This window comes from Neolamprologus brichardi, chromosome 2, assembly GCF_056152115.1.
Source record: "Neolamprologus brichardi isolate AB-2024 chromosome 2, ASM5615211v1, whole genome shotgun sequence".
Classification (NCBI taxonomy): Eukaryota; Metazoa; Chordata; class Actinopteri; order Cichliformes; family Cichlidae; genus Neolamprologus; species Neolamprologus brichardi.
The window spans coordinates 29,552,885-29,580,470 of NC_142105.1; the positions used below are offsets into that span (position 1 = coordinate 29,552,885).

Consider the following 27,586-nt stretch of genomic DNA (forward strand, 5'->3'; position numbering starts at 1 on the left):
CTGACTTTAATTTTCTGAGATTAAAGTCAGAATTCTGACTTTTTTCTCGGAATTCTGGAAAAGGAAAAAAAAAGACGTGCCCACTTTTTTCCAGCGTCCCTAATCCTCTTCCATACTTAACAGCAAAGGAGACCAGATCCAAATATTTTAAGTGAAAGGAGACCAAGAATAAAAGAAGCCTCCCAAAAACGAATAAATTATAGATGTTATGGCTCTCTTTGCAGTTTGCATCTTTTTCACTTTCACTTTTTTTGTTTTTATCTCATTTCATTGTCTTATCGTCTATGTTAAGTTGCATTGCGTATATGTCTTTATTCAACATCTTTCTGATCTTATTTTTGGACCTTACTTCACACAGAGGCTTTACTCCCTTTAACCTTTTGAATTTTCTTTTTTAATCGGTGAAAAAAATATATATACTTTTGGAAAATATTCTCATTCACCCCACAGAATCCCGGTGCCGCGCGCTTCACGTGACACTTGAATCATTGCTTCGTGTTATCAGTATTTCACTCGCGTCGCCCCACCCAGCTGAAGGCGCTCTAGTCTGTAGGTCCAGGAAAAAAAACCCTCCTCCCCGACGGGAAAATCATAAACAGCAGCTCAGATTTAGGTCAGGAGGAAAGGGGGGATATTATCAAATAGGCGCTGGCTGATGATTCATTGTGTGCACGTATCCGCTGGATGTATGTGAAGCGTGTGGATGCTGCACGGACTGACTCCCGGAGATGCTGTGGACAGGCCGAACCTGTTTAACATCCGCTTGCTTATTGGATGGAGCAAAGAAAGATAGACAATAAATCAGAATAAGAGATCAACAGGCCAGTTGTATTCGGTCTGAGAGCAGGAGTCCGAGGAAGAGGGGCAGCGGCATGTTCTGAGCGGAGAGCCGACGAGCGGCGGCAGCAGGCGGGATGAAGGCTCCGAGAAGACCGAGGCAGACGCGCCTCCTTCCGCGTTTCTGCGTCTGTGGAGTCGGTCTGTTCGCAGCCGCCTGGATCTTTCACTTCTGTGATGTTACAGGTGCGTATAAAGACTCTGATTTAAAGTTGTCTTACCCACTCCTATACTTTCATTATTTGCTATAACAAATCAAATTGCAGTATTAAGGCAAATGTCACGTTGTACAGATTATTTTAGCGGAATACTAGTAAAGAAACACATTAAAGTTGAATTTATATCCTCAAATAGCTTAACTGTATTTATATGTGAATTACTCTTTTTAGACTGCCATAGACCAACTGTGGATCACAGCAGCTCCTTATTCAAGAGAGAGCTCATCCAGCAACAAGAAGACAACCAGACTGGGGGTGCTTCTAGATCTGGTGAGGTGCTTTACCACGTGTTTGTGTCTTTCACATACACTCTGTTTATAGGCGTGCATGATGCGCCAACAGGAAGATTATCTTTACAAAACTTTAAAAGTCTAATTGCATCAGTGTGTTGAGCTAGAATGAGCTCAGGTTTGGATAACCATGGCACTGAGTGTACAGTCACCATGACCTTCTGAGCCCTTGTGTGTTTATGGAAGTCAAAGTGTGCAATCTTCGTTTATCTCCTTAAATCAAGAACTATTTCCTCTCGTGCATTCCTTTACTCCTCTGGTCCACCTTTCCTTTCTTTAAATTTAGTACACATATGTTTTAAAAACAGTTAGGTCTTCGATGGTTGCTAGGAAACTGAGTTTGTGGTTTGATGTAGTGTGCATCTGGAGCTGTTCAAAGTGCCCGCTTGTGGTATTGACCCGCTGATTAGTAACCTCTCATCAGCCGCTCTACCATTGCTTATGCATGCTTGGATCTGTTTGGCTGCTTGAGATTTTTACAGAACACACTGAGCTGTATTCAGTCAGAATGAAGTTCCTGCCTCACGGAAATATAGTGCAGATCAACTTAAAAGCTTTGTTCAAACTATCATATTTCTATTTTTAAGAGCATCATGTGGTTTCTGGTGCTAAAAATATACAGTTTGATCATGATCTGAATTAAACCAACATCACGCCATTTCTGCCTCTCAGGTGTGATTTGTGTTTGCCTCTAACTGCACATTGATATCTCTTTCACTTTTAAAAGCGGTTTAAAAAATCTGACGTACAGTTAAATCAGAAAACCTTGAGAGGAAGTCACTTGGGAGGCTGCTTTTCAAATTATTGTTGCGTCTGTATCATGAAAAAAAGCTTTTTAAATGTTGCAGTGAGCTGTGGTATTTATGAGCTTATGTGCAAGACAGTGCAGCCAAGCAAAGCAATCGCTTTCTGCTGGGAGGAGAAAGGCTGTGACGCATGGTGACGCTCAGCCAAATTAGATGCCTCTGAACTTCAATATAATTGGAATTGCTTTTAGAAGAACTGACAAAGAAAGTCAATAAAACACTTGTTTTTGGATGGCGTGGGGGATAGTGTGAAGTCATAAGAGGAGCATGGAAAATACAGCTGTAATGCAATTGGACTCCTGGTTGTGTGACTTTAAACTCAAGCTGTGTCTAGACAAGATACAGGATACATTCAACAAACTGAGATACGCCAATTCTAGATCTGACGCATGCAAGAATAAATGCTCGCAGGTTCAGGGTGGAGCTGAGTTATAATTCTAATCACAGCCTTCATTTAACCACCTACCTGAGGCTCTTCTCTGAACTCCAAGGGAACAAATCCTCCTTTAAAGAAAGTGTGTTAAAGTCACTGTGAGTTAATTTTGAGACGTGACAGAAAATAATCTTCAGATATCAGAAGATCAAAGTGCAGGTTTTAGGGAGTTGTGTTTAAAATGTAATGTATTAGAATACTTAGTAACTGGTTTTTGTTGTCCAACACTGTTACCTAATTCCACACGTCATTCGATTACACTCTATCCATCTTTTCCCAAGCTATCAGTGAGTTTCCTGAAGACGTCTTTACTGTGGATCAAAGGAGACAGGGTGCAGTCCTCCTTCATGTTCTCTGTGTGAGTATCACATCTGTCTGAAAGCCTGCGTTTGACATAATAAGAAGCTGTATTTTCTCTTATTTTCGTCTTAAACCAAATCTTCAGTAATGCGTTTGCTGTATTTCTCAGGCTATCTACATGTTTCACGCACTGGCCATTGTCTGTGATGTTTACTTTGTGCCATCACTGGAAAAAGTCTCAGAGGTAAGATGCACAAATCTATAATGGCTGAAAGTAAAGTAATACTTGATAGTTTCTCATTCTACTCTAGGTATTAAGTAAAAAAACAACAACAAAAAAAACCTTTAAAGGGGAAGAAGCGAGTGTATTTTTTTACTGGCTGTAATTCGTCTCTAAAGACACGAAACAATAGTGTGTTAGTCTATCAGAACTCTCTGTTTAAGCCTTGTGGTATTAAATTATAAACTAGTGGTCATGTTCATTGGACAAATGTAACCTTAGTTGATGTTTTTGTAGTAGTTTTTGGACAGCAGTAGAGGTCTTCGGCTACGGCAGGCTCTGGATAAACACACTGTATTTTTTAGGATCAGTCCTGTGACAGAAGAATGCCAAATATGACCATCCTCATCCTTAAGCCTGTTTAATCTCCCCTCTCCATCCACTAGAACCTTCAGCTCAGTCAGGATGTTGCCGGGGCAACCTTCATGGCAGCTGGGAGCTCCGCCCCTGAGCTTTTCACTTCTTTGATTGGTCAGTATCCCAGTCAGTCATTCCCTTCAGCTGGTTAGATCAATATTTCTGCCATCAGCGCTCCAATTAGAGGCAATTGGAGAGACAATGTCTAATCAGGACAGAGAAAAGTGCACATAGGGAGCCAGCAGTGATTAATTTCAGCCATTTATCATTAATCATAGATGTCAAGAAGACAACGTTTATTTTTGCTTGATGGTTTATCATGTCACCGTGGAGCAGGTTTGTTAATCATAAGCAGTGTTTCAGTAAATAAACTTTCACTTTTTTAAAATAAAATAAAATTTTTTTTAAATAAAATTAAATAAAACCTTTATTTTATATTTTGGAGTTTATGTTCAGATTTTTCCTGCTATTCCAGAGTCTATAGTTCTGTGTTTACTTAACTGTTTTCCTAGTGGAGGGTTGTGTTTGTCCGTGTATTTTGTTTTCTGTTTTCAGCTCATTATTCCAGCCTCCCCCTGTGTTGTGTTTTTATTTTTTAGTGTGAGCTTTCATATCTCTGTGTTTAGCTGGGTGCTGTTGTTATTTTTACTTTGTTAGTTAGTTGTCTCTTGTCTCTTGTTTTGAGTTTCACTCACTCCCCTGCATCATTGTCTTGATTGTGTGCTCCTGTGTCTCATTTCATTCACTCCCTCTTTGAGTAAACAGTCCTGTCTCCATTGTAGCCCCTGTCAGATACTCTGTGTGTTCACTGAGTTAGTCTCTGTGTTTTTAAGCTGTGCTTGTCATCCCCAGCTCTGTTTCTTTTTTTCTGGGACTTTCACTCTAAGCTTATTGATAAGTACGTTAATCTGAGTCCAGGTCTGTGCATTAAGCTCAGACATGTCAAAAATTCAACCAGTTCAAAGGAATAAACGTTTCCAAGGTGAATATATTATAAGATAAGATGTACGTTATTTATCCCAGATGTGGGAAATTCTTTTGTTACAGTTAAAAAATTACGTTAAACACAAACAAGCATATACAGCAGGTCAGTAAGTGTAACTGCTTATATAATTATGTTGCCCATACCCTGTGACTCTTTAGCATTCTTTTCTTTTCTTCTTCTTTTACACAGATAAAACAGATCAGATATAACTGTCTTGTATCAGGTATTGCAGCATCACTGTAGTACGAGCCATTGTTATTGTTAGCAGTATATTGTGATATTATCGTGTTGTGACTCTGATCCTTTATTGAGACTAACTACTAACTACTTTTTTCTGGCTTTTCTGAAACAAATGTTGACCTACAGTTTATAAAAATGAAAGCCTTACTTCTAAATCAATGTTGCCTTTGGAAATGTCCTCAAAAACGGCCTCTGATACAATATATTTTAATCTTGAAAGAAGAAAGTCTTGCTTTGACTTTAGTTGACTTTAGGCAATAAGTCAGTAAATATTACAAAACATGAAAGACATCAGCTCAGCCCCTCTGGGTGTCAACTGACAGATGAATTACTGTGTTTATCTTCTGTTGAGAAACTCTTAATTTGTACACTGTTGCAGATAAAAACACGTGTGCATGATTTCAGTTTGATCTTTCTTCTTCTGGACTTAGCCGTGTTTATCACAAAGGGTGACGTGGGCGTGGGAACTATTGTGGGATCAGCTGTCTTTAACATCCTGGTTATCATCGGCATCTGTGGCATCTTTGCAGGACAGGTACGCACACTACAGAGAACCCCTTTCTGCCTGACGGAGTCTTCACAGTGTTTCATGTTTCCTTTCTCTCTGCAGCCCATTGCTCTGAGCTGGTGGCCTCTGTTCCGCGATGCTGTTTTCTACATCCTCTCCATAGTGGTGCTTATTCTGGTGAGAAATCTCTACAGTACAAAACTCAGTACTGATGAAAAGTCCTGAAATCCTTTTGAACTGCCTTGAAGATATCAAAGCTTGGATGGCTTTGAACTTTTTGAGTTTCAATGAGAGTAAAACGGAGGTGATTGTATTTAGACCTAATAATATTTCATGCAGCCCGCTCGTAAATTGTGGTTGGCTAGGGTCTTATATCAAGCAGCATGTGTCAAATTTGGGAGTTATTATGGACTCAGATTTTAAATTGGACAAACATATTAGTTCGGTGTTGCAAAAAAGCTTTTTCCAGCTGAGGCAAATAGCTAAGCTGAAGCCAGTTTTGTCAAGACGTGACATGGAGAAGGTAATACATGCCTTTATTTCAACACGGCTTGACTACCGTAATGCACTGTTTTTTGGAGTCAGCCAACGATCTCTTGCTCGTCTCCAGCTCATTCAAAATGCTGCTGCCCGCCTCTTAACTGGTACCCACAGCTATGAACATGTAACACTTATCCTGTCTTCTCTTCATTGGCTTCCTGTTCATCACAGAATTAATTTCAAAGGTTTATAAATGCCTTAATGGTCTTGCTCCCCCATACCTTTCCGAGTTACTTCAGCCTTATATTCCTTCACGGACCCTCAGATCAGCTGACCAGCTGCTGTTGGTTGTCCCAAAATCAAGGCTTAAACGTAGAGGAGAACGAGCCTTTTCAGTTATGGCCCCAAAACTTTGGAATACGCTGCCTTTAAATATTAGACAGGCATCTTCATTTCCTGTTTTTAAAATGCTTTTGAAAACACACCTTTTTTCGATAGCGTTCAGACTGGCTTGAGTTGATATGGTTTTTAAGTGTTTTATTATGTTTTATGTGAGTGTCAGTGGTTGTATCTTGTGTTTTACCCTGTGTTTCTGTACAGCACTTTGGGCAAACTTTTTGTTTTTAAACGTGCTAAATAAATAAACTGGATTTGGATTTGGATTTTGAAATACTCACCATTATATGTAACATTATTCCTACAATTGAAAGGAAGCACCTTTTAGTGCAAGAATAAAAGCAAATGAAAGATGACTTTAATGTTAAACTGGTGCATCTAAAGTATATATCTTAATTGATGAATCAAGTAGGATACAAAGTCACGGCTCATACTCTGGTACACTGGTAATTCTCCATATAACGTGTGTTTTTATCGGTACTTTAGCAGCCCTACATTTGCTGCACATCTGCAAGTGTCACGGTCAGGCAGGCAGACCGTGGGGATATGGGGAATGAGGACCCAAAACGCAGACTCTGCGATGCAAACAGTGCTCTTTATTTACAGTGAAAACTGTACACACAACAATACATCCCCGTGTGCTCCCGACTTCCACTCCGTGTCTTCTCCCAGTGTTTGTGCTCGTGTGTCCGCTCCCTCGTGCCAGTGCACTCTGTGTCTGCTGCCCTCTCGTCCAGCAATCCTTCCTGGGAAAATAGAGGCAGTAGTTAGTACCCTCAGTACCCTTGGTAAGCTCACACTCACAAACAGACCAACTGGAGAACTGACGGGAAGTCTCACGAAATGATCCCGCGTCGGTGGGAGCTCCAAGACTCTCTTAAGTAGCTCCCCCGACGAGGCCTGATCAGGAGCAGGTGTGTGGCCAGTCCACCAGCAGGGCCACACCCACCCGGCCTGAAGGCGCCCGCAGACCGGCGCTCACAGAAACACATACACACATTCGCAAACAGGAAGAAGAGAGACAGCAACACCAAATATACATATAATATAGCCAATCCATAGCTGCTCAGGGATCCTGGGTTGCCCAGACCCAGAACCCTGACAGTACCCCCCCTCTAAGGGTCGGCACCCGACGACCCAAAAGCAAAAACAAAACCACAGTACAACCAACCCAGGGCGGGCGGTGGGGGGCCCAGGACGGAGGGCCCCAAAACCTCTCCGCCAAACAGCCACCACAAAGCAACAAAAGAAAAACACAGTTCAACAGTCCAATCCCCCGGTCCGGTGGCAGCATACACAGTTCTGGCGGCCGACCCGTAGGACGGCAAAACAAGCGGAACCTGCTGTGGGTTAGGCAGTGGCGGCAAAACCGTTCAGGTGGCCTACCTCTAACCCCTTGATGGAAACGCAGCAGCTCCGGCGGCCTGCCACAGGTCCGGTGGCGGCGGCGAAACGGTTCTGGTGGCCTGCCATGGATTTGGCAGCGGCGACGCTGCAACTCCGACGGGCGGCCACGGATCTGGCGGCGGTGTGACAGCTCCGGCGGCCTGCCCCGGGGCCGGTGGCGGCAACGGCGCTGCTCCTCCGGCGGCCTGCCCCGGGGCCGGTGGCGGCAACGGCGCTGCTCCTCCGGCGGCCTGCCCCGGGGCCGGTGGCGGCGGCGTGGCCGCTGCGGTGGGCGGCCACGATTCCGGTAACGGCGGCGTGGCAGCAGCGACGGGCGGCCACGGGTCCGGTAGCGGCGGCGTGGCAGCAGCGACGGGCGGCCACGGGTCCGGTAGCGGCGGCGTGGCAGCAGCGACGGGCGGCCACGGGTCCGGTAGCGGCGGCGTGGCAGCAGCGACGGGCGGCCACGGGTCCGGTAGCGGCGGCGTGGCAGCAGCGACGGGCGGCCACGGGTCCGGTAGCGGCGGCGTAGCTCCGACGAGCAACCGCGAGGTGTGGCACCTGATCTACGACGTGCTGGTTGCGGTCGTGCGGGTCGCGGACGTGCCGAGCCCTCCGGCTCTCCAAGGTCTTGCGTGGGCAGCACGGGTTCCTCCTGCCCGCTGAGCTCCTCCGGTGGCGGCGCGGGCTCCACAGGCTTGCTGAGCTCCAGCTCAGGCTGCGGCGCGGGTTGCTCCGGCTCGTCCCACTCCCTCCGCTCGCTGAGCTCCAGCTCGGCCCCCTCCGGCTTGCCGCGCTCCTCAGCTAGCGGCGCTGGCACCACCGGCTCGCTGAGCTGCTCCTCCGGCGGCTTGCCCCGGGCCCGGTGGCGCTGCTCCGGTGAGCAACAGCGAGATGTGGTACTTGGCACGAGGGCGCGCTAGACGTGGAGGTCCCTCCGGCAGCGGCGCTGGCTCCACCGGCTCGCTGAGCTGCACCTCGGCTGGCAGCGGCGCTGGCTCCACCGGCTCGCTGAGCTGCACCTCGGCTGGCAGCGGCGCTGGCTCCACCGGCTCGCTGAGCTGCACCTCGGCTGGCAGCGGCGCTGGCTCCACCGGCTCGCTGAGCTGCACCTCGGCTGGCAGCGGCGCTGGCTCCACCGGCTCGCTGAGCTGCACCTCGGCTGGCAGCGGCGCTGGCTCCACCGGCTCGCTGAGCTGCACCTCGGCTGGCAGCGGCGCTGGCTCCACCGGCTCGCTGAGCTGCACCTCGGCTGGCAGCGGCGCTGGCTCCACCGGCTCGCTGAGCTGCACCTCGGCTGGCAGCGGCGCTGGCTCCACCGGCTCGCTGAGCTGCACCTCGGCTGGCAGCGGCGCTGGCTCCACCGGCTCGCTGAGCTGCACCTCGGCTGGCAGCGGCGCTGGCTCCACCGGCTCGCTGAGCTGCACCTCGGCTGGCAGCGGCGCTGGCTCCACCGGCTCGCTGAGCTGCACCTCGGCTGGCAGCGGCGCTGGCTCCACCGGCTCGCTGAGCTCCAGCGGCTGCGGCGCGGGCTCCTCCCGCTCGCTGAGCTCCTCCGGTGGCGGCGCGGGCTCCTCCCGCTCGCTGAGCTCCAGCGGCTGCGGCGCGGGCTCCTCCCGCTCGCTGAGCTCCTCCGGCTCCTGCCCGCTGAGCTGCTCCTCGGCTGGCAGCGCGAGCTCCTCCGGCTCGCTGAGCTCCTCCGGCAGCGGCGCTGGCTCCACCGGCTCGCTGAGCTCCAGCGGCTGCGGCGCGGGCTCCTCCCGCTCGCTGAGCTCCAGCGGCTGCGGCGCGGGCTCCTCCCGCTCGCTGAGCTCCAGCGGCTGCGGCGCGGGCTCCTCCCGCTCGCTGAGCTCCACCGGCTGCGGCGCGGGCTCCTCCCGCTCGCTGAGCTCCACCGGCTGCGGCGCGGGCTCCTCCCGCTCGCTGAGCTCCACCGGCTGCGGCGCGGGCTCCTCCCGCTCGCTGAGCTCCACCGGCTGCGGCGCGGGCTCCTCCCGCTCGCTGAGCTCCACCGGCTGCGGCGCGGGCTCCTCCCGCTCGCTGAGCTCCACCGGCTGCGGCGTCGTAGCAGGTGGCACTGTTACAGATGGTGAAGAGCTGAGTGGTGTGGAGATCGCTGAACGAGGAGACGCTAGCTGCACTGTTGGCTGGCTTACAGCAGCGTCGGCGGTGTCACCATCCACTAAAAACAAAGAAGCAAATGGGGTGAGAAATGAAAAAGTGTCCTTATTACTCACCACAGCCGGCTCTTGAGATGTCCGGGAAGTCGGCTGCGGTGAGGAACGCCGGCGGCGCGAGCGTCGTTTCCGGGTAGACGTCGGGGCCGGCGTGTCAGGCTGTGCATCCACCAGCTGACCGGGCTGGTGAGCAGCCTGAGTAGGAGAGTGAAGGCGGAGAGTTGAGAGCAGGAAGTCCAGGACTACTGAGTTGAGGGAGTCCACCAGCCAGGGGAATTTGAACAGAATCTCTTGCAGCCGCCTCTCCACGGCGTGACGCAAACCTTCCGCGGGCTTCTCCCACCACAACTCGCATAGGCGGTAAACCTTGTCCATCACCTCCCTCCTGAGCCTCTCCTCAGAGACCGCTGGGTCCATGCCTGGCGGGATCATTCTGTCACGGTCAGGCAGGCAGACCGTGGGGATATGGGGAATGAGGACCCAAAACGCAGACTCTGCGATGCAAACAGTGCTCTTTATTTACAGTGAAAACTGTACACACAACAATACATCCCCGTGTGCTCCCGACTTCCACTCCGTGTCTTCTCCCAGTGTTTGTGCTCGTGTGTCCGCTCCCTCGTGCCAGTGCACTCTGTGTCTGCTGCCCTCTCGTCCAGCAATCCTTCCTGGGAAAATAGAGGCAGTAGTTAGTACCCTCAGTACCCTTGGTAAGCTCACACTCACAAACAGACCAACTGGAGAACTGACGGGAAGTCTCACGAAATGATCCCGCGTCGGTGGGAGCTCCAAGACTCTCTTAAGTAGCTCCCCCGACGAGGCCTGATCAGGAGCAGGTGTGTGGCCAGTCCACCAGCAGGGCCACACCCACCCGGCCTGAAGGCGCCCGCAGACCGGCGCTCACAGAAACACATACACACATTCGCAAACAGGAAGAAGAGAGACAGCAACACCAAATATACATATAATATAGCCAATCCATAGCTGCTCAGGGATCCTGGGTTGCCCAGACCCAGAACCCTGACAGCAAGCCCTTTTGCAACCCGCCTCTACTCCAGCTCCACCTTTCAAAATCTGTAGATCAGATTTTCATGTGTGCACAGTGAAGAGCGCCAAATCATTTTTTTTAGTTGTCTGATTTAACTACTATATAAAGTATAGGGCTAACAGTATAGGAAAAACTACACACCTCCTGTATTATTACTGGACATTAATATTGGATTTTTGTGGACAGTTTTTATTATTTCTCATTCTTTAAAAAACATAATCTTTTGCATGCCTATACTGCAACTTCTCGCAGTGAGTTATTTAAATATATTTCTAAAAAACTAATTGAATAATTAATTAATTAATTTTTTTTTTTTTTGCAGGTGATCTATGATGAAAAAGTCCTGTGGTAAGACTGCGGTAAACGTTTTTTGCAGCCGGTGTGCGTTGGATGATTGTGTGGGTATTTGTGAATCTGTGGTGGTATTTGTGTGCATGTTTCAGGTGGGAGACCATCATCCTGATCTCTATGTATGGACTCTATATAATCATCATGAAGTGAGTCTTTGCTTCTGCTCATATTTCCAACCTAAAGCCACAACATGTTTTATACGTACCACAGGCAGCATCTTCATCTGTTGTGCTTTGTGAAGGTTTAACAGATCTCTGTGCTGCTTGGTGGAGAGACACTGCAGCAGGGCAGGTCAGCCGTGTCTGAGCGGTCTGCGACGGACGACTGCTGTCGGAAACGCCGGAGACGGCGACAATGACATGGTGCCGCTGAAACCAGGTGAAAAGGGTCGTGTTTGTACGTGTGCGCTTGTACATCCAAAACAGGAAAAAGTTTGCCAAGCCTCATCCAGCAGCATCCAGCAGACCTAGTGACACAGTTTAAGCTGTCAGTATAAGGTTCTTGTGTTCCCCTGGGGATTTCCAACAGGCTGAAATAGAACTAGACCATTTTGACGAACAAAAGTTATTCTCTACGTAACACTGTGTCCTTTTTGTCCTCCCCTCTGTCTTCTTTTATCTCCCACTAAACATTTTTCTGCTTTTCTTCCTTCTGTCTCCAAGACTCATGTGTGGTGGCCGGTCAGGATTCAGGGGTCATGATGGTGGATGAGCAACTGAACTCGCACCCCCATCAACTCACTCTGTCAGAGGCAAGCCTCCGCCTTCTCATCACCCCGCATTTCCCCCCCCTTCACCTGCCTGCGCATGGCAGGACGCATGGTCATCAGCGAGGTACACTTCACATGCTCACACTCATTGCATAACATCAAGCTGCCCTGGCTTTTTCGGCCGGCTTGGTGGGTATTTTGGTGGGCGATCGTGGCTCAAGAGTTGGGAGTTCGCCTTGTAATCGGAAGGTTCTCGGTTTGAGCCCCGACTTGGACAGTCTCGGTCGTTGTGTCCTTGGGCAAGACACTTCACCCGTTGCCTGCTGGTGGTGGTCAGAGGGCCCGGTGGTGCCAGTGTTTGGCAGCCTTGCCTCTGTCAGTGCGCCCCAGGGTGGTTGTGGCTACAATGTAGCTTGCCATCACCAGTGTGTGAATGTGTGGATGACTGGATGTGTAAAGCGCTTTGGGGTCCTTAGGGACTAGTAAAGTGCTATACAAATACAGACCATTTACCATTTTAATTTAGATTTGCCACGTTTAAATATGGACACTTCAATTCAGTGGTTTTCTTTTCTTTTTCTTGAAACATAGAACTAGTTAGGGAGACGTACACAGCATCAGCAGGAACCCAAAGCTGTGGTACTGGAATAAGAAGACACTAAATTGGTGCATCTATAGCAGACAAACTGGCACACGGGGAGATGTGTACTGGCATATCAAACAACATCCTGTTTGCCATTGTTACACAGATGCCATCTAATAAGCCCACAAAGAAATCACACCAACACAGAGTGCAGCCTAATGCATAATATTAGCCCAGACACAAAAGCAGACAAGACCCCAATCTCCAAATCTGCTTCTACTCTCTCAGCTTTCTCTCTGTGCTTGCCATTTCCAGCATCAAATTAAAGCACACCTGCCAATGCTATGCCTGCTCTCTCCATGCCACCCCCACCCCTAAATAAAGCTTTCTAAATCCCCTCTGGTGAATGTGAAGACTTGCCTAGCTGCATAATCACTCTTCCTGCCAGTTCAAATAATCTTAACTACCTTCATTTCCATAACCCTGCTGCAGTGTTTCTCATGTGTTTCTGTTTTCTCCTGAATAAATTTCTTTTTTTTCTTAAATTTCTCCTGACTTCCCTCACCAACCACCCACAGAGGCAAAGGCTGATTCGAGCTCGGGTTGGCCCAGAGGAAGGGGCAGCTTCAGGGGAGGAAGGTTCAGGAGCTAGTGGGCCTTGGGGGAGAGAGAATGGGACAGCACCCGAGGGAGAGAGACAGCCACCAGAGGGAGAGTTGGAAAGGGATAAAGAGACAGTATGGGAGACATCTGGGGGAGGACAGCCCAAGGAGCAAGAGGAAGAGGAGGAGGAGCAAGAGGACCAAGATGAAGAGAATGTTCCTTTCAAACCGTTTGTCCTGCCAGGTAAGAGCCGGCCTCACAGCAAGGCCGACTGGGATTTTGTTTTAATACTTGGATATGTTTCACATCATTATGCTATAAAGGAAATCATTTTAAATGTGAGTTTATCTGCCTAACGTTAGATTGAATCTCAGGTATTGCATATGTTCAATACACAGTCAAATATATGCACCACCACCACACACCCTCTTCATGGCAATTCACATCCAGCCGCAAAACAAGATTCCTCTTAAAAGTTCAATATATCCAAAAATTTAGGTCCTGACACAGAAGTCAATTTTTTGCTATAAAAACATGTCTATATGGTAAGGCTGAACGACGACACTTGAGCTAGTCAGTCTTATCAAACATGTCTTTTGGAAAAGCAAGAGACAAAACTTACTCTCAGCTCTCTCAACTCAGCTTTATAATATAAAGTATCTGAAATGCACATGTAGGCCATACTGCTTCAAAGAAATACTAAAAAACACACACTTTTTGCTTTTCGCAATAACTAGAGTTTTACCCACTATGATGTTAATATTCATTACATATTTAAAACTCAGGAAACACAGAAAAAAATTAATCCTGAAGCTCGATCATGTACCTGGCCACAGGATGCCATCTGTTGCCATCCACAACCAATTAAATCTTCCTCTCCACAGAAAATGCAGAGATGAGAGACTGTGTCGATCTTCTAAAAGTCTTTTTCTGTCGTTGGAATCAGCCAGAACTTCCTGCTTTGATAAATAATAATATATTTATTCATCAAGGCACTGTAGAGATAATCCTTTACAGTATTTGATAGCTGATGGAGTTAGTTAAAAGGAGATGACACGAGAAGTCGCGGACACATCCAGGCTGTGCCAGTGAATAATTTAAGGGTTCAGATTAAACTGTAAGGACGCCTCTGGGCAAACTGGTGGGCGTGTGTGTGTTTCACCTTGTTTGTGCATTTCTGAGTGTTTTCATCATGTTCTCAGTTGGGTGGTGTGTGCGTCTGAAGTGGCTGCTCTCCTGGCCTGTGAGCGTCCTGCTTTACTGCACCATCCCTGACTGTAACCTGCCGCGGTGGGAGCGCTGGTACCTGCTCACCTTCCTGTCCTCCACACTCTGGATAGCCTTCTTCTCCTACCTCATGGTCTGGATGGTATGATGCACATTCACACACACACACACATTTGGTTTAAACACACACGTACACACACAGACGCATGACCATTTTTCCTCTCTTAAGGTGACAATAATCAGCTATACATTTGGAATCCCAGATGTGATCATGGGCATCACTTTTCTGGCTGCTGGCACGAGCGTCCCTGACTGCATGGCCAGTCTCATTGTCGCTCGACAAGGTGTGTATTTGTGTGTTTAATATTTAATGAATGAAAGGAAAATGAAGATGTGAACATATGATGTTGTTACGCTGCAGGGATGGGCGACATGGCTGTGTCCAACTCCATTGGCAGCAATATCTTTGATGTGCTGCTGGGTCTGGGCTTTCCCTGGGCGCTGAGGACTCTTATAGTCAGCTATGGATCAGTGGTAACACCAGCTGTTCTCTGTACCTCAGTTTCAGTTTTACTTTTGATATGTAAGCTAGCATAGCTTCAATATTACCATGAAATGTGTTTGACGAGACAAAAAAAAGTCACTCGGCACCTGAAGAAAACTTTTGTAAATACCTTACATGATATTCAAGGCACCTTTAAAACTTACATTTGTAATTGGACAATATTTATAGAACTACTGAATTACTCTTTCATTGTTAACTACCATTTCTTTTGATTTGTAACTGATTTGTAATGAAGAAGTAATTCAAAGCTGCTATAACTAGTATTTGAAGGTTACATCAGTGTTAAAATGTGAAGATTATGCTCATCCAGATCACTGTTTAGCTCTGCAGTCTTATTGTTTTGATTCACTGTTACTTCTCTCAAAACACTGTCTTTAGCGGTGTAAGCAGCTGTAGCTACAGCCCTCTGTAAACTGTTTGTTGAGGACCAGTAGCAGACACACACAGCTAATGTGTGTGTAAGGCAATGCACCAGAACCAGATATTTATTCAAGGAGTTGCAAGAGACCAAAAACTTTTTTCTGAGGTCATGGGCTCCCTTCATCCTTTATTTAAGCTTTGTTCTGATTGGATGCTCCTCACAAACAAAAGGTTTGAACAGCAGGTAGTTGGGGTTCCTGTGCTCGCTGCCAGAGTTCTCTGAAACTACCAATTGTCAAGGATCTCTCTTGGCATCATACATTGTGTTTTTGTTTTATTTAATTGCAGTCTGAAGCCTGAGCGTTTGGCTCACAGGGATTACCTGTACAGGTGCTGATCTCTTTATTTGAAATGCTGTCCACTGGAACGGTAACTAAATGACAGGGAGAAAGAAAAATCATACAAAATCCCTTTTAAACAGTGTGAATTTCTTTCATTTAAAAATGAAAAAAAAAGAAGCCCCGAAATTAAAAATCATTGGCCAAAACCAAAATTTGACTGTGAACATGTTGCAAGTGTTTTAAAACAGCGCGTTACACGCTTCACATTGTGTGTCCTGTCAGGTGACGATAAACAGCAAAGGCCTGGTGTACTCAGTGATTCTGCTTCTGGCCTCAGTCACGCTTACTGTGAGTAGCTCATCTCCTGATGTTATAAAGCACAGATCAAATAGTGAGATTGTGTACAAAAACAAACAGACCACCCATCGCTGTCTGAGACCATTTTCACTAACATATTTCGTGATTACACAACAAAACAAAAAGCACTTATTTAATTTTTCCCGTGTGCCTCTTTCTGTCCGTAACTCCTCAGGTCCTCTGTGTCCATATGAACCACTGGAGGCTGGACCGCAGGCTGGGAGTCTGCCTCCTGCTGCTGTACGCTGTCTTCCTGCTCTGCTCCGTCGGTTTCGAACAGCTTTAGACGACACTCCCGTTACACGCAAACAAACGGCCATTATTAATGAAAAACGTACGGAGAGATGATTTATGGTTTCATTTCAAAGTGGCTTTCCACAATAGATAGTCGTTACTATGACACCGGCTGCCTACAAGCGAAACTGTTTACCTTTGATAAATGAGTCTTTTACAGAGTTTTGTACTGTAGCACTTCCAACCCGATGATAATGCACTGTCTCACAAGAAATTTATAAAATATGGAATTTGTATTCTGAAACCTAGAATATTATATAAGAACCCCAAAGTGTGTTAGTTTACTTATTATTACTGCCACAAGTAACCTCAACGAGCAGATGATTTCACATGTAAGTGTATATGGTTGCTTCTCGGTTTGTCCACTTATTTCATGTAAAGTTTTGTGTTTTCGTCACGCCTTTGTACCTGTAGCTGTAAAAATAGCATAGCATGGCTAATCACGCTCCAGATATTTGCACTAAGCCACTGTTGTCTTGGCTTTGTATACAATGTAGGCCCCACACCTGCCCCCCCGCTAAAAGCTTCTCAACACAAAGGTTGTTTTAATTTTTCCTGAAACAACAATGAATATATTCTGCAAGATGTTTATAAATGTCTGTCTGGAGAGAGTCCTGAAGTGTATGTCTTTGAGTTACGAGTGCAATAAAAAACTTTGTTCTGTGATGTTTGTCTTCTGAGGCTCGAAATTCTTAATCACACTTTTAATATTTAACGGCACTGTGACATTTGTTTTATTTGCACTTAAAGTAAAATGGAAATGCGAAATAGATTAAAACATCTCAGAAGAGTTAAACAAAAGAGGACTAAATTTAAACTTGTTTTGAATGGACCCGAAGAAGCGGGAAAACCTACAGTTACACCAGTAGTTCTCAGACATTTTCTGGCATTTCTCCACACCTTAATTTTTACAAATCATTAATTTCTATTAATTTACTCAGCTCTTGATCGGTGCAACATCATCGGCAAACTTTTGGTTGTTTATTTTTCCTAATACTTTTATTCACCAAGATGGCAAACAGGCTAGATGGGCTACCCACAGCCATGGTCAAAGGTGGAGGCTGAAATTGGTTCTTGGGACATGGAAACTAATTTAACTTTGTCCTGTCAGCAGTTTACCTGCTAAAGCAGATGACAGAAGTGATGTATGTAAACGCTGTTGTTACTTTAACACAGTGGCGCTCTCGTTTTAGAATGGATACCGAAGCTAGGTTAAAAACAGTCAGGGGTGTTTACCTGCTGCAGTTCAGCACCATGGACAGTTCCACAGCAGTCAGCTAATTTTAATGATAGGGAAAATGCTAATTATATGCAATATGATTTCAATAAAGAAAAAGGTAAAGAAGCAGTGTTATGGAGGTTTGTGACAGCATGCATAAGCTCAAATGCACTGAACAGGCAAACATCCAGTCTGACTTTGCTTCTTCAGATTTGTCACCGGCAAATCCATGATGTTATTCTCCCGTTTGACAACATCTAAAAGGTGCTCTACTGGATTGAGATCTAATGGTTGTGTAGGCCATTTAGATACACTGAGCTCGGTGTCACGCTGAAAAAAACAAACAAACAGTTTGGGCTTTGTGACATGATACATTATCGTTCTTGAAGCAGATGGGAACACTTGAGTCACAAAGGAACATGGTCAGCAACGATACTCAGGTAGGTGTTTAGACAATACTAATTTGGGACTAACGAGCTCAGAAGTACAAAAATATCCCACACACTATTACAGCAGCACCACCAGCCTGTATCAACTTTATCAACCAACCAATGATGATACAGTGCAGATTAGATCCATTCTTTCATGTTGCCAAATTCTGAACCTACCATTCAAATGCCACAGCGGAAATCGAGACTCATCTTCTGTTATCTTCTCTCTTCCAACTTTGGTAAGTTTGCGTTCAGCCTCACTTTCATATTCTTAGCTGACAGGTGTGGCATCCGGTGGGGTCTTCTGCTGCTATAGCCCAGCTCTTCTGCTCACCTTGATTGTAATGAGTGGTTGAGTTATTGCTGGCTTCCTATCACATTGAAGCAGTCTCCTCTGACCTCAGACATCAACAAGGCATTTTCTCCAGAGAATATGCTCAGCTTGGTCTTTTTGCAGTGCTTTTTAAGATTATTCTTTGGAAACCCAAGAGATGGTTTTGTGGGAAAATCCCAGTACATTTGGTGCCACATTCACAATCACTGGAATTGCCTTTTCCAAGTGGCACTGACCTGTCTAAATTCAGTGAGTTGCTGCCATTTGGTTAAGTAAGCAGATCATTTTGTTAACAAGCAGTTGAACAGTCATCCCTAATCATAATTAAGGAAGGAATAATTCAGGAAAAGACAAAAATGAAATAACAATGAACACATTATTAAAGGTGATATTTTTCATTCAGGCTAAATTGGCTTCAATACCAAAGAAATGTAAAAATAAAAATAGTACAACAAAGTACATCATTATACAAATACTCATAATGGAGGTTTGACATATCAGAATAATCAAATAAATCCAAACATGTCACAGTCATAAAAAAAATAGAAAAAGGCAAATACAGTACAGAGAATGCATTAGGAGCTAGATATTGAAGTGTTTGCTATGCTGTAGAGTTTACAAAATTCTACTAGAAAACTCCCAATACCAATGGAATATCAGATAATACAAAATGAAAAAATAAAATACAAACAATACAATGTCAACAACAACAAAAAAATAAAGAGTGTGACATGAGAGTGTGTGTGCGTTCATACAGGTGCAATTTGCATGCAAATCTGCCTCAGTGTGACAAATGATGAAAGCAGCTACAGTTTGTGAATGCGTGTGTGCCACTGAATCAACAGAAATGGAGTGTGAAAGGATGATGTCACTGCCAGATGAAGTTTACAAAGCAAGCAAAATAACAGCTGTGAGAACAGGATGCTACTTTATCCTAATTAGTTTCATGTTTCTGACGTCCCGGCAAAATCAGGTTTTCTGTCTGATGGAGAAAGATGAAAAAAAAAAAGGGGAAAAAAGGCTTTTGTTTGATGAGCTCAGCCTACAGCATATGGTCTTTATGTAGTGTTTGGTTGAAGTAATGGAGTGGAGGTGAAAGGTAGCAAATACAAAAACTTTTGTGCAGACTCAAATGAGCGAGTGATGAGCCGCTGTCGTGTGATGGCGGACCTTGGCACTGACCGGGTCCCTCTCTGGAAACTTCCTCAAAGGATAAATACTCCGATGGATCAGACAAAAGCACACATGCCACTACAAAAGCCCACTAGTAACCAGAACAATAACAATAATGATAATAATAATAACAATAAGAAGAAGAAGAAGAAGAATACTCAACCGTTTACTGTATGTTGTGACATTTTCCTTTTGCTCCTTTCGGGGAATAAAAACAGATCATTCAGCAGAAGAAGAACTGTGGTGGGTCGACACTGCACACTGTGTCTTTGAGTGTGAGGGGTGCAGGTTGTTAGCTGTGGTGCTAATCCGTTTTCTCCTAGGAGCTCCCATGGAGACAGCAGCTACTATGGTTACTGTATGCGCTCTGTCTCTGGTATCTGGTGTGTAACAGTCCAGGAGAAAGTGTGTGTCCATGCTGTTTGACGGCAGGCCTCGGGGACTCTGCAGGCAGGTTGGTAGTGACGGTTTGATCCCCGTGGTTGCTGATCTGAGGTCTGTTTTGGCTCTGTTCCCCCCTCCCCCTTTGGCCGCTGAAGATATGAAAGACTTCTAAAGCTGATCTGCAATCCGGCTCAGCTACATCAGGACCGAGCCTCGAGCTCCAGACTGAGAGGAGGTCTGACGTTTCAATTCGGGGTGGGATCCTGGTGCCTGAAGGGGGTGGAGTCCACCACTGTGTTGTCACTCAGGGGCGGAGCTCTGGTTTTGCTGGTATATGGAGGCTTTGTCCTTCAGCAGAGCCAGGCACAGGTGGCAGCTCCAGCTCCCTGGAAAACAGAAGCAAAGTGAGACAAGGCTCGAAGTGATGGAATCTCCGAGTAACTTGGCAGATACCAGAAGGCCACTAGCTGGTGTATTGGTCACATTTTTACAGCTCTCTCAGTTGTATCTAACAACTTCCTCTGAGTTTGCTACCCTCTGCTGTAAAGTGTCTGCTTACCCTCTGGTGGTTCAGTCATGGGTGGAGTTAGACAGTACATGTGGTAGCCTCGATCACAGTCATCACAGAACAGCAGCTGGTCCTACAAATATACAAAATTTCAATTTACTGATGAAACGCTCACCGCTCACGCTTTTCACTCTCCTAACCCTCTGCATTTAATAATTAGTTATTATTATTCATCTCTGGCTCTTCCACCGTGTCTTTTATCCCATCTTCCTCCCCTCACACCCAAATAGTCGATGGCTGCCCCTTCCGAGCCTGGTTCCGCTGGAGATTTCTTTCTATTAAAAGGAAGTTTTTCCTACCCGCTGTCACCAAAGTGCTTGCTCATAGGGGGCTGCTGATGGTTGGGGTATTTCCTGTATTACTGATGGTCTTTACCTTACATTGTAAGGAAGAGACACTGTATGAAAACTGAATTGAAGTAAGGAGGAGCAAAAGGACAGTTACTCTCAGAAACAGTCTCAATTTCTGTTTGTCAAAATAAGCTAAAAATTAATTCATTAACAGACTTAAAAAATACTGGTGACCACCAGTGCTACCACTCAGAGGGTGGGTAACCCTTCCTAGTAGATAAACCTATGGTATCAATTTAAAAATCCTGCATTACATTGTTCTTGCTATCACATTAACAAGATTTTCAGGAAACTTGACCTCACCAGGATTTCAACTAATCCGAGATTTTTAATAGCCAGCCCTAAGGTATCATTTCTAAGCTCGTACATCACCTTGTTGTTGAGTTATTGCATTCACAAGAAGAATATCCGATATAATTTTTATATGATTTTCTCTTTAATTGAACTATGAAATTCCCCACTCGTAGGACTAATAAAGGTATCTTATCTTATTATCCAATTTTTTAAAATCGGATATCCAAAGATACTGTTTATTTGTCCCAGTATGTTATGCTGGTGTCAAGACAGCAGTTTATCAATAAAGAAAATAAAGTTAATCACACCTACATGAGCCACTATAACAACTAATTTGCCTTTGTTTTCCCTCTCAAACTCATTAAACACACTAAAAACAGAGCCGGGGGGAGCGCAAGTCAACAAGCTGAAACTGAGAAGTGATGTTACACTGTGTCTGTCCCACAGCTGTGACGCACAGAGTGGATGTTTGCTCATTAAAACAAAAAGATTTTTAAAATTAGACAGTTTAAGGTAAATAATATACCTTTACAATTTTCTACCATATTCTTAGTAAATCTTGATCATTTGCAGTGAATAGTAAATAAATATCTTTTTACAATTCTGGTAAAAGCAGCCAAAAAAAGCAGTCAAGAGATGCTGGCTCCTTCCCGTGCCCCTCACTATATCAGATTAGAAGACATTGTGAATGAGATTTATGTAATGGAAGCTATTACGTTCTCAATAAGTCTTAACAAAAAAAAAAAAAAAAAAAAAAAAAAAAAGAGCGTTTTTGTCAAATTATGGAGCAAGTGGGTCAGTTTTATTAAGCCTCTGCACCCAGACTTTGTTAAAATTTCTCCTGTTTAGAAACTTAGAGTGCCTTATCCCCTTTTAAACCCTGTGACGGATGTTTTTCCTTTGTTCCCCACTTGTTCTTTGTTCTCAAAACGTAAAAAGATAAAAGTGGTTTATATTCGGACATCCTGTTATTGACACACTATGTTGTACTCCACTTCTTGAAAATAAAGAATTTAAAAAATTAGACAGTCTTATGTGGATATGGTCAAAAACAGAAGAAAGGGGTCACAGGCCGTTTTTTTTTAACTTGTAACCACTACAGATTAAGGTTTTGGGGAACATTTAAAAAAGAAAAAAAAAAAAAAAAGCTCACATCATTCTCGGAGGTGCCACAAACATTGCAGCATTTGCACTCGATGCACTGCCAGCGATAGGTCTTCACCGCAGCCATCATCACTGGTGTGAACTGCAGGCACGTTGGGTGGCCTACGCAAAGGAGACAAAAAAAAACAAAAACACACACACAAAACAGGTGAACAACAATGAAAACTGTGAGGAAGTAGTGTGGAAAGACCTGCAGGCATCATGATACAGAACATTTTAAGGTTTAAATGGTTGTCTCAAGAAAGACCAATTACACCAAACAGCAGATAAATATCTGCTTTAAACTATATGTGTGATAACCAAGCCTAAAGGGACACAATGCGTTCATACCTGAGCGACCGCAGTCTGAACAGGATACCAACTCTTCTGATTGGCCGGTCTTCTGGTTTAGGGTGGAATCTCCCAGACAGAAGTCACAGTAATCGTTGGGCAGTGCCAGCCCATTGGGACCCTTCTTAGTAGCTGTGCAGGAAATAAGTGAAGAAACTATAAGAATCTGAACGTATGAAGGAAAGAGAACACTGCGCTCTTCTCCCAGGTAAGCAGATCAGCATATACAGCTTAAAAATGAAAGTTCCACATCTTCCAAGTACAAACCTGTTTGTAGCAGGCCTTCCAAAAATAACATTCATAATGATGATGCATTGAATTATGATTGAAACTTAAGTATGAGTGACAACTCACAAAACGCACTTGTTTTTATGGATATGATAACACGATTTCGCGTGCACAAAGGAATTTCTTTTTAAAAAAAAGCAAGACCATGGATATGTTTGGGGGTTTAAAAAAACAGACAAAGAAAAAAATAAAGATGGATGATATGCTTTAAAAAAAAAGGGGGGGAAGCCAAAAGTCCCAACTGTGCAAGCACATTTCAATCAGGAATGCCTCCAAATTTGGGATCTGAAATAATGAAAATCAAAAAATGAAAAGAGCAAAAAAAATTAAAAAAAAAAAGAATGAGAGAGAGACTTCCCTTGAACAAACACACACATGCTACACAGCATGCAACCAAACCTCCCTCCCCTCTTTCTCTCCATCTCTCTCTCTCTCTCTCAGCACTAGAGAGTGACTCACTCTTCTGCTCCTCAGGCTGGCGAGGAGTGGGTGGTGCCTCGATCTCCTCGCGGTCCTCGCCCTCCTCCTCTGCCAGGTGAGAGTGTGTATAGTGGTAGCTCAGGCCAGGACGGTTCTTGTAGCGCTTCCCACAAACTGACACACACACACACGTTCATACAAAAGTGTTATAGTTGTGGCAGCGAATTTTAACTACCGTCCAAAAAGGCCCAAGTTGGAAACAAGGTGGGCGTGCACCTTTCACCACCTCAAAACCAAGTAAAAGAAAAAACATTTAAAAAAACGAACTTCATTTCATATGATTAATTGTTGACGGACACGCTAGTAGCAAACTCATACAGCGAAGGAGAGCATTTGCACAGTGAGCTGTGGCCAACAGGAAGTTACAGAGCACACGAAGCAGCATCTCAGGGATAAGAGAGAGAAAAAAAAAAGACAACGCATCAAGGCGAGCAACTTTTTCAACTTCTGCGTCGTCAAACTTTAGTTCCAGGTGGGATCTCTCAGATGACTCCATGCATGGCACAAGGCTCATCTTTGTCTTTTAAGAGGGGAAAAGCAAAAGCCTCTCTTGCTGGCATGCATGCCGCACACAAACACGTTACACAGAAAGCTAATACTCACTGTCGCAGGCGTAAGGTTTATCCCTTTCCTCCAGTGCTGCAGCTGCGGCCTCCGTTTTCTTCTTGCCATTCTTGTCACTGCGGCCCTGAACAACAAATTGCACAGTTGAGACCAACAAACAGACCAACTTAAACAACACAACTTACTTTGCATACATCACCTTTAACGGTTTTGAAAAACAATAATGAGAAGCAAGTGCATTTATGACAATTGGTACAGATCAAAATGTTTTGGGAAATGAAAATGAATTGAACATTTTGTGAAATTGGTTCACTGGAGAAATCAAAATTACAAAAATAAACTCTTACACAGGAGAACCAGCTGAACAAGAAAAGCCCCTTTCAGTTAAATATGCCTTTCGATAAGAGTGTCAGCTTCATGTATCAGAAGCACAATGGCCAACCGTATCTGTGTCTGAATGACAGAACAGTGTCAGTCAATCAGACTAAAGAAGCCAGTGATGTTTCATATTGTATCTCTGAAGAGATCAAACAATATCCATGGAAAAAAGTGCGTTTAAGAAAAACTTTAGATTGAGAACTATAAGCATTGCAACTTAAGTAGTAACTGCAAGCGCTGTTGTTGTAAGTTGTTTTAATTCAGTTATCTATCAACTATCACTGTTTTAACTATGTAAGACAAATGATGAGCTGATTAATAAAATAACTGTATTATTAAAAATGACAACATTGAAAACATATTACGCTGACTGCAAATAAGACAAAGGATGACTTGAATTATCAGCAGCTCATCTGGTCACGTTTTTCTTTTTGTTATTGTAAAGATTTCTTTATTTCCTGTCAGAAAGATGTAACATCAAATATCGGCCAAGTTAATATTTTAAACATATCAGTTTGGACTCACAGTTGGCAATCCATCAGTGAAGAAACAGAACACTAACCTTGGACTTGCTCTTCCCTCGCCTCTTGGGGGTCTCATCCTCAAAGTCTTCGTCATCCAGATCATCCAGGTAGTCATCATGGTCCAGCACTCTCTGCCATAAAAATAACAGTCTAATTGCTTCTGCTTGTTAAAAAAAAAAAAAATTTGTGCCATTTTTGACAAAAAGCATCAGCATCGAGTCAGCTTTGGGTCTGACCTTACGGATGCGCCCAGAGGATGTGGTGGTCGTTGATGTCACAGGAGGCTCCACGGTAGCTGGATCATCCTCAGGGCCTCGAACATCTGCCACACCGCTCCTCCTGTCAAGGGGCTCTCCTTTCAGCAGGGCCTCCAAACTGCTGCCATCCACTGCTCCCAAGGCATCGCGCTTCAGACCCAGCTCCAAGTCTGCTACACAAACAAAGCAGAACAAAAATGCATACAACCACTACAAGTGTAACAGATAAACCAGTGTACAGAAGAAAGAAAAAAAAGAAAATAATTAAACTTATGGAATGTTTATTTAAATGGAAAAGTTGTTTCATCAGAGGTGGTACCTGGTTTGATTGGGGGAAAGGCCAGACGGGGATCCTCAGGGGGATGAGAACGCCGTTTCTTTCTCCAGCGACGGGCTGGGTAGGTGTAGAGCTGCCCTGGAGCTACGCCTGATGTGACAGAGAAACACCAAAAGCTGAAGTATGTTTTAGTGAGATGACATGCTACACCCTGTATATCAGTTACAGAGATCATCTAAGGAGCTTGGAAAGAAAAGCGACTGGACTTCATCAACCTCTAATCCAAGAAGCTTCTTCAGTTCTTTGGTTCTTCAGAAGCTTCTCGGATAAGAGGTGAAATGTCTTCAAGAAACGTAAGGTCGTCCAGTCGCTTTGCTTTCCAAGCTCCTTGGATTACTATGACCTAGATGACTGAGAATCTACAAATACTTAAAGAAATCATCCAACACTACTTCAATACCTGCACTTCGGTGTCTCTTCTCCATCCAGATGTAACAGTTGGACTGGGCTACACCAGTCTGAGAGTCCAGGAAAGGCATAAGGATGCTGCGCTCGGCACACAGACGAGCATTATAATTATGACACTGCTCCATGGCATCTCTGTAATACTGCTCTCCAAGCCTGAAAAGTGGAAGTTGGACACTAACAGGTCAAATAACACAAATCAGAACAGACTGTTAATAATCAACTGCTAATTAAACAAAGTTCAAATAATCAACACTGAAGAGATAAGTAAAAATGTATCAGCAGCACCAGCAGTCCTTAAAATGTCTATGTTTAACTGTCTCGTTACATTTGTTGTCACAAATGCTTTTGTGGTTTCCCTCCTTGGCTTGCTTTAGCTCAGATATCCCTGCACAGTCAATGGGTGTATCTCTAGCTAAAACTATCCAGAGCTCAGAGCCAGGCACAAGCTAGCAGCCTCAGTATGAGCAAAAGATCAATGTAGTTATGTGAAAAATTATGCAAGCAAGTGAAAAAGATATGAGTTATCTGGTTAAGTTATTAACATACTGCAAACAACACACAGCAGAGCATTTTATTTTCAGTCATTTAAGTGAGAGAAGATCCTCTAATTAACTTCAACCTGGGGGACATTTTCAAGTTTAATCATCTCTTTATTATGAAAATAATTTGCATTGAAAAAAAAGGTTCAGTTTGATTAATATATCCTGAGTTGTAGTTCTTAGAAAAAAAGGAAATGGTATTGGCAGGTCGCAGTTAAGGGAAAAATCAGCCAAGAAAATTGCAATCAGTGCTTCTCTAGTACTAAACAATTATGTATTAAACCTTTTTTTCAGCTGCTATTTTTGTTACTTATCTGCCAAGCAAATTTTAGCTGGGTTTAACAGCATGACTACGCTCTGTAAAGAGTGGAGATAAAGTGGATTAAGACACATAGCAGCTTATTTTCACTTTAAAACAGTCTTTTTTGAATGACATGCAGCTGATACATGACTGTGCTATCACACAAACCGGCCTTGCTTGAGCTGCACAACAAAGGAGCTGTGAAATTACTGCAAACGGCTACCGAACAACCTACTGCGACTTTGCTCGCATATTTCACCACAAATGTCTCTTCTACTGCTTTGCAATTACATCACAATTTAACTATTTTAACAGACTAGTCAATGTCGATGTTTCTAAAATGAATAATTAAGGGTTACTGCTCTCCTCATAAATCCACTATTAATTATGTTGAATCACAGCAGTAAAACGATGATATTTTCTCTCTGGGGTCAATGTATTTAATTATTTACTTACGGGCGACACCAAACCAGGCCTAGTTTCATTTGAGCATTCAGCATTATCAGTAACGGTGGAGGGTGTCAGAACAAAAGGTTGATTGTTAGCGACTCTCGTCACAACAAAGCGCCCGCCAACCTGACAGGTTAAAGGAAAATTAACCCTCTTTCATCTGCGTGCGACTGGCTACAAACAGTTTAAAGCTTTTACACATAAAACCACTTTAAGTACAATTAAGACTTGCTGAATTAGGTTTAAACTGAGGCTGAAATGCAGCTCCATAGCAGGGTTGATTCCCTTATGTTTCCCCAAAGCTAACAAGCTAACAGTAGCACGGAGGATAACGTTATCCTCTTGGGACAATTATCGTATTCAATACTGAAGATGCGATGTGCAATTTTTCTGCGCCCTGCCTTTCAAACGATGAATAATTAACTAAAAAAGCGCCTCTGTGCGGCTGCTAGTTTAACTCTCACAATAAATAAAGGTAAACTTACACTTTAACAACACTGTCGACGGCCGCCGCCATATTTGCTTATTGCGGTTGTGTGATGTGCCACTGCGCCTGCGCACAGATGCTGGAAGCCGTTATTGCCTCCACCTGGTGAAAAACACGAAATGCGCATTTTACAGCAAACTTCTCCGCACTTCGGTTCCGCTACACAACCACATTCGGGTAAGAGGAGTCATTTTTACT

At 44.5% G+C, this 27,586-nt stretch overlaps 2 protein-coding genes and 1 pseudogene across 5 annotated transcripts; 1 reads left to right on the forward strand and 2 right to left on the reverse strand.

Annotated features, from left to right (window-relative positions):
* Window positions 1-719: 719 nt before the first annotated feature.
* On the forward strand, window positions 720-16,787 carry LOC102783261 (sodium/potassium/calcium exchanger 3-like; annotated as a pseudogene). Its single transcript, XR_015719942.1, has 17 exons — window positions 720-1,023; window positions 1,227-1,325; window positions 2,866-2,942; window positions 3,054-3,128; window positions 3,551-3,635; window positions 5,178-5,281; window positions 5,357-5,431; window positions 11,061-11,086; window positions 11,182-11,235; window positions 11,331-11,467; window positions 11,752-11,922; window positions 12,960-13,227; window positions 14,187-14,353; window positions 14,441-14,555; window positions 14,633-14,745; window positions 15,760-15,825; window positions 16,010-16,787. The product of XR_015719942.1 is annotated as a sodium/potassium/calcium exchanger 3-like (transcript).
* Window positions 7,197-10,137, reverse strand: LOC148106198 (uncharacterized). The gene is made up of 5 exons (XM_087830099.1): window positions 9,568-10,137; window positions 9,181-9,363; window positions 8,425-9,114; window positions 7,471-8,387; window positions 7,197-7,245 (listed from the first exon to the last, which is right to left on the reverse strand). The coding sequence occupies exons 1-5, from the start codon at window positions 10,123-10,125 to the stop codon at window positions 7,197-7,199; spliced, it is 2,397 nt and encodes a 798-aa protein (XP_087686225.1). The 5' UTR covers window positions 10,126-10,137.
* Window positions 16,788-18,488: 1,701 nt separating the features above from the next.
* Window positions 18,489-27,504, reverse strand: LOC102782965 (zinc finger protein ubi-d4-like). 3 transcript variants are annotated; one of them, XM_087850477.1, is made up of 11 exons: window positions 27,387-27,504; window positions 25,604-25,764; window positions 25,186-25,293; window positions 24,846-25,036; window positions 24,648-24,740; window positions 23,747-23,831; window positions 23,123-23,257; window positions 22,376-22,507; window positions 22,035-22,147; window positions 20,229-20,310; window positions 18,489-20,055 (listed from the first exon to the last, which is right to left on the reverse strand). In XM_087850477.1, exons 1-11 carry the CDS (start codon window positions 27,416-27,418, stop codon window positions 19,970-19,972), a joined length of 1,218 nt encoding a protein of 405 aa, XP_087706603.1. In that variant the 5' UTR covers window positions 27,419-27,504; the 3' UTR covers window positions 18,489-19,969. The 3 variants fall into 3 exon arrangements, with proteins under 3 accessions (XP_087706603.1, XP_087706595.1, XP_087706608.1); XM_087850469.1 differs by having other exon boundaries at window positions 24,846-25,039; XM_087850482.1 differs by lacking the exon at window positions 23,123-23,257 and having other exon boundaries at window positions 24,846-25,039.
* Window positions 27,505-27,586: the final 82 nt, after the last annotated feature.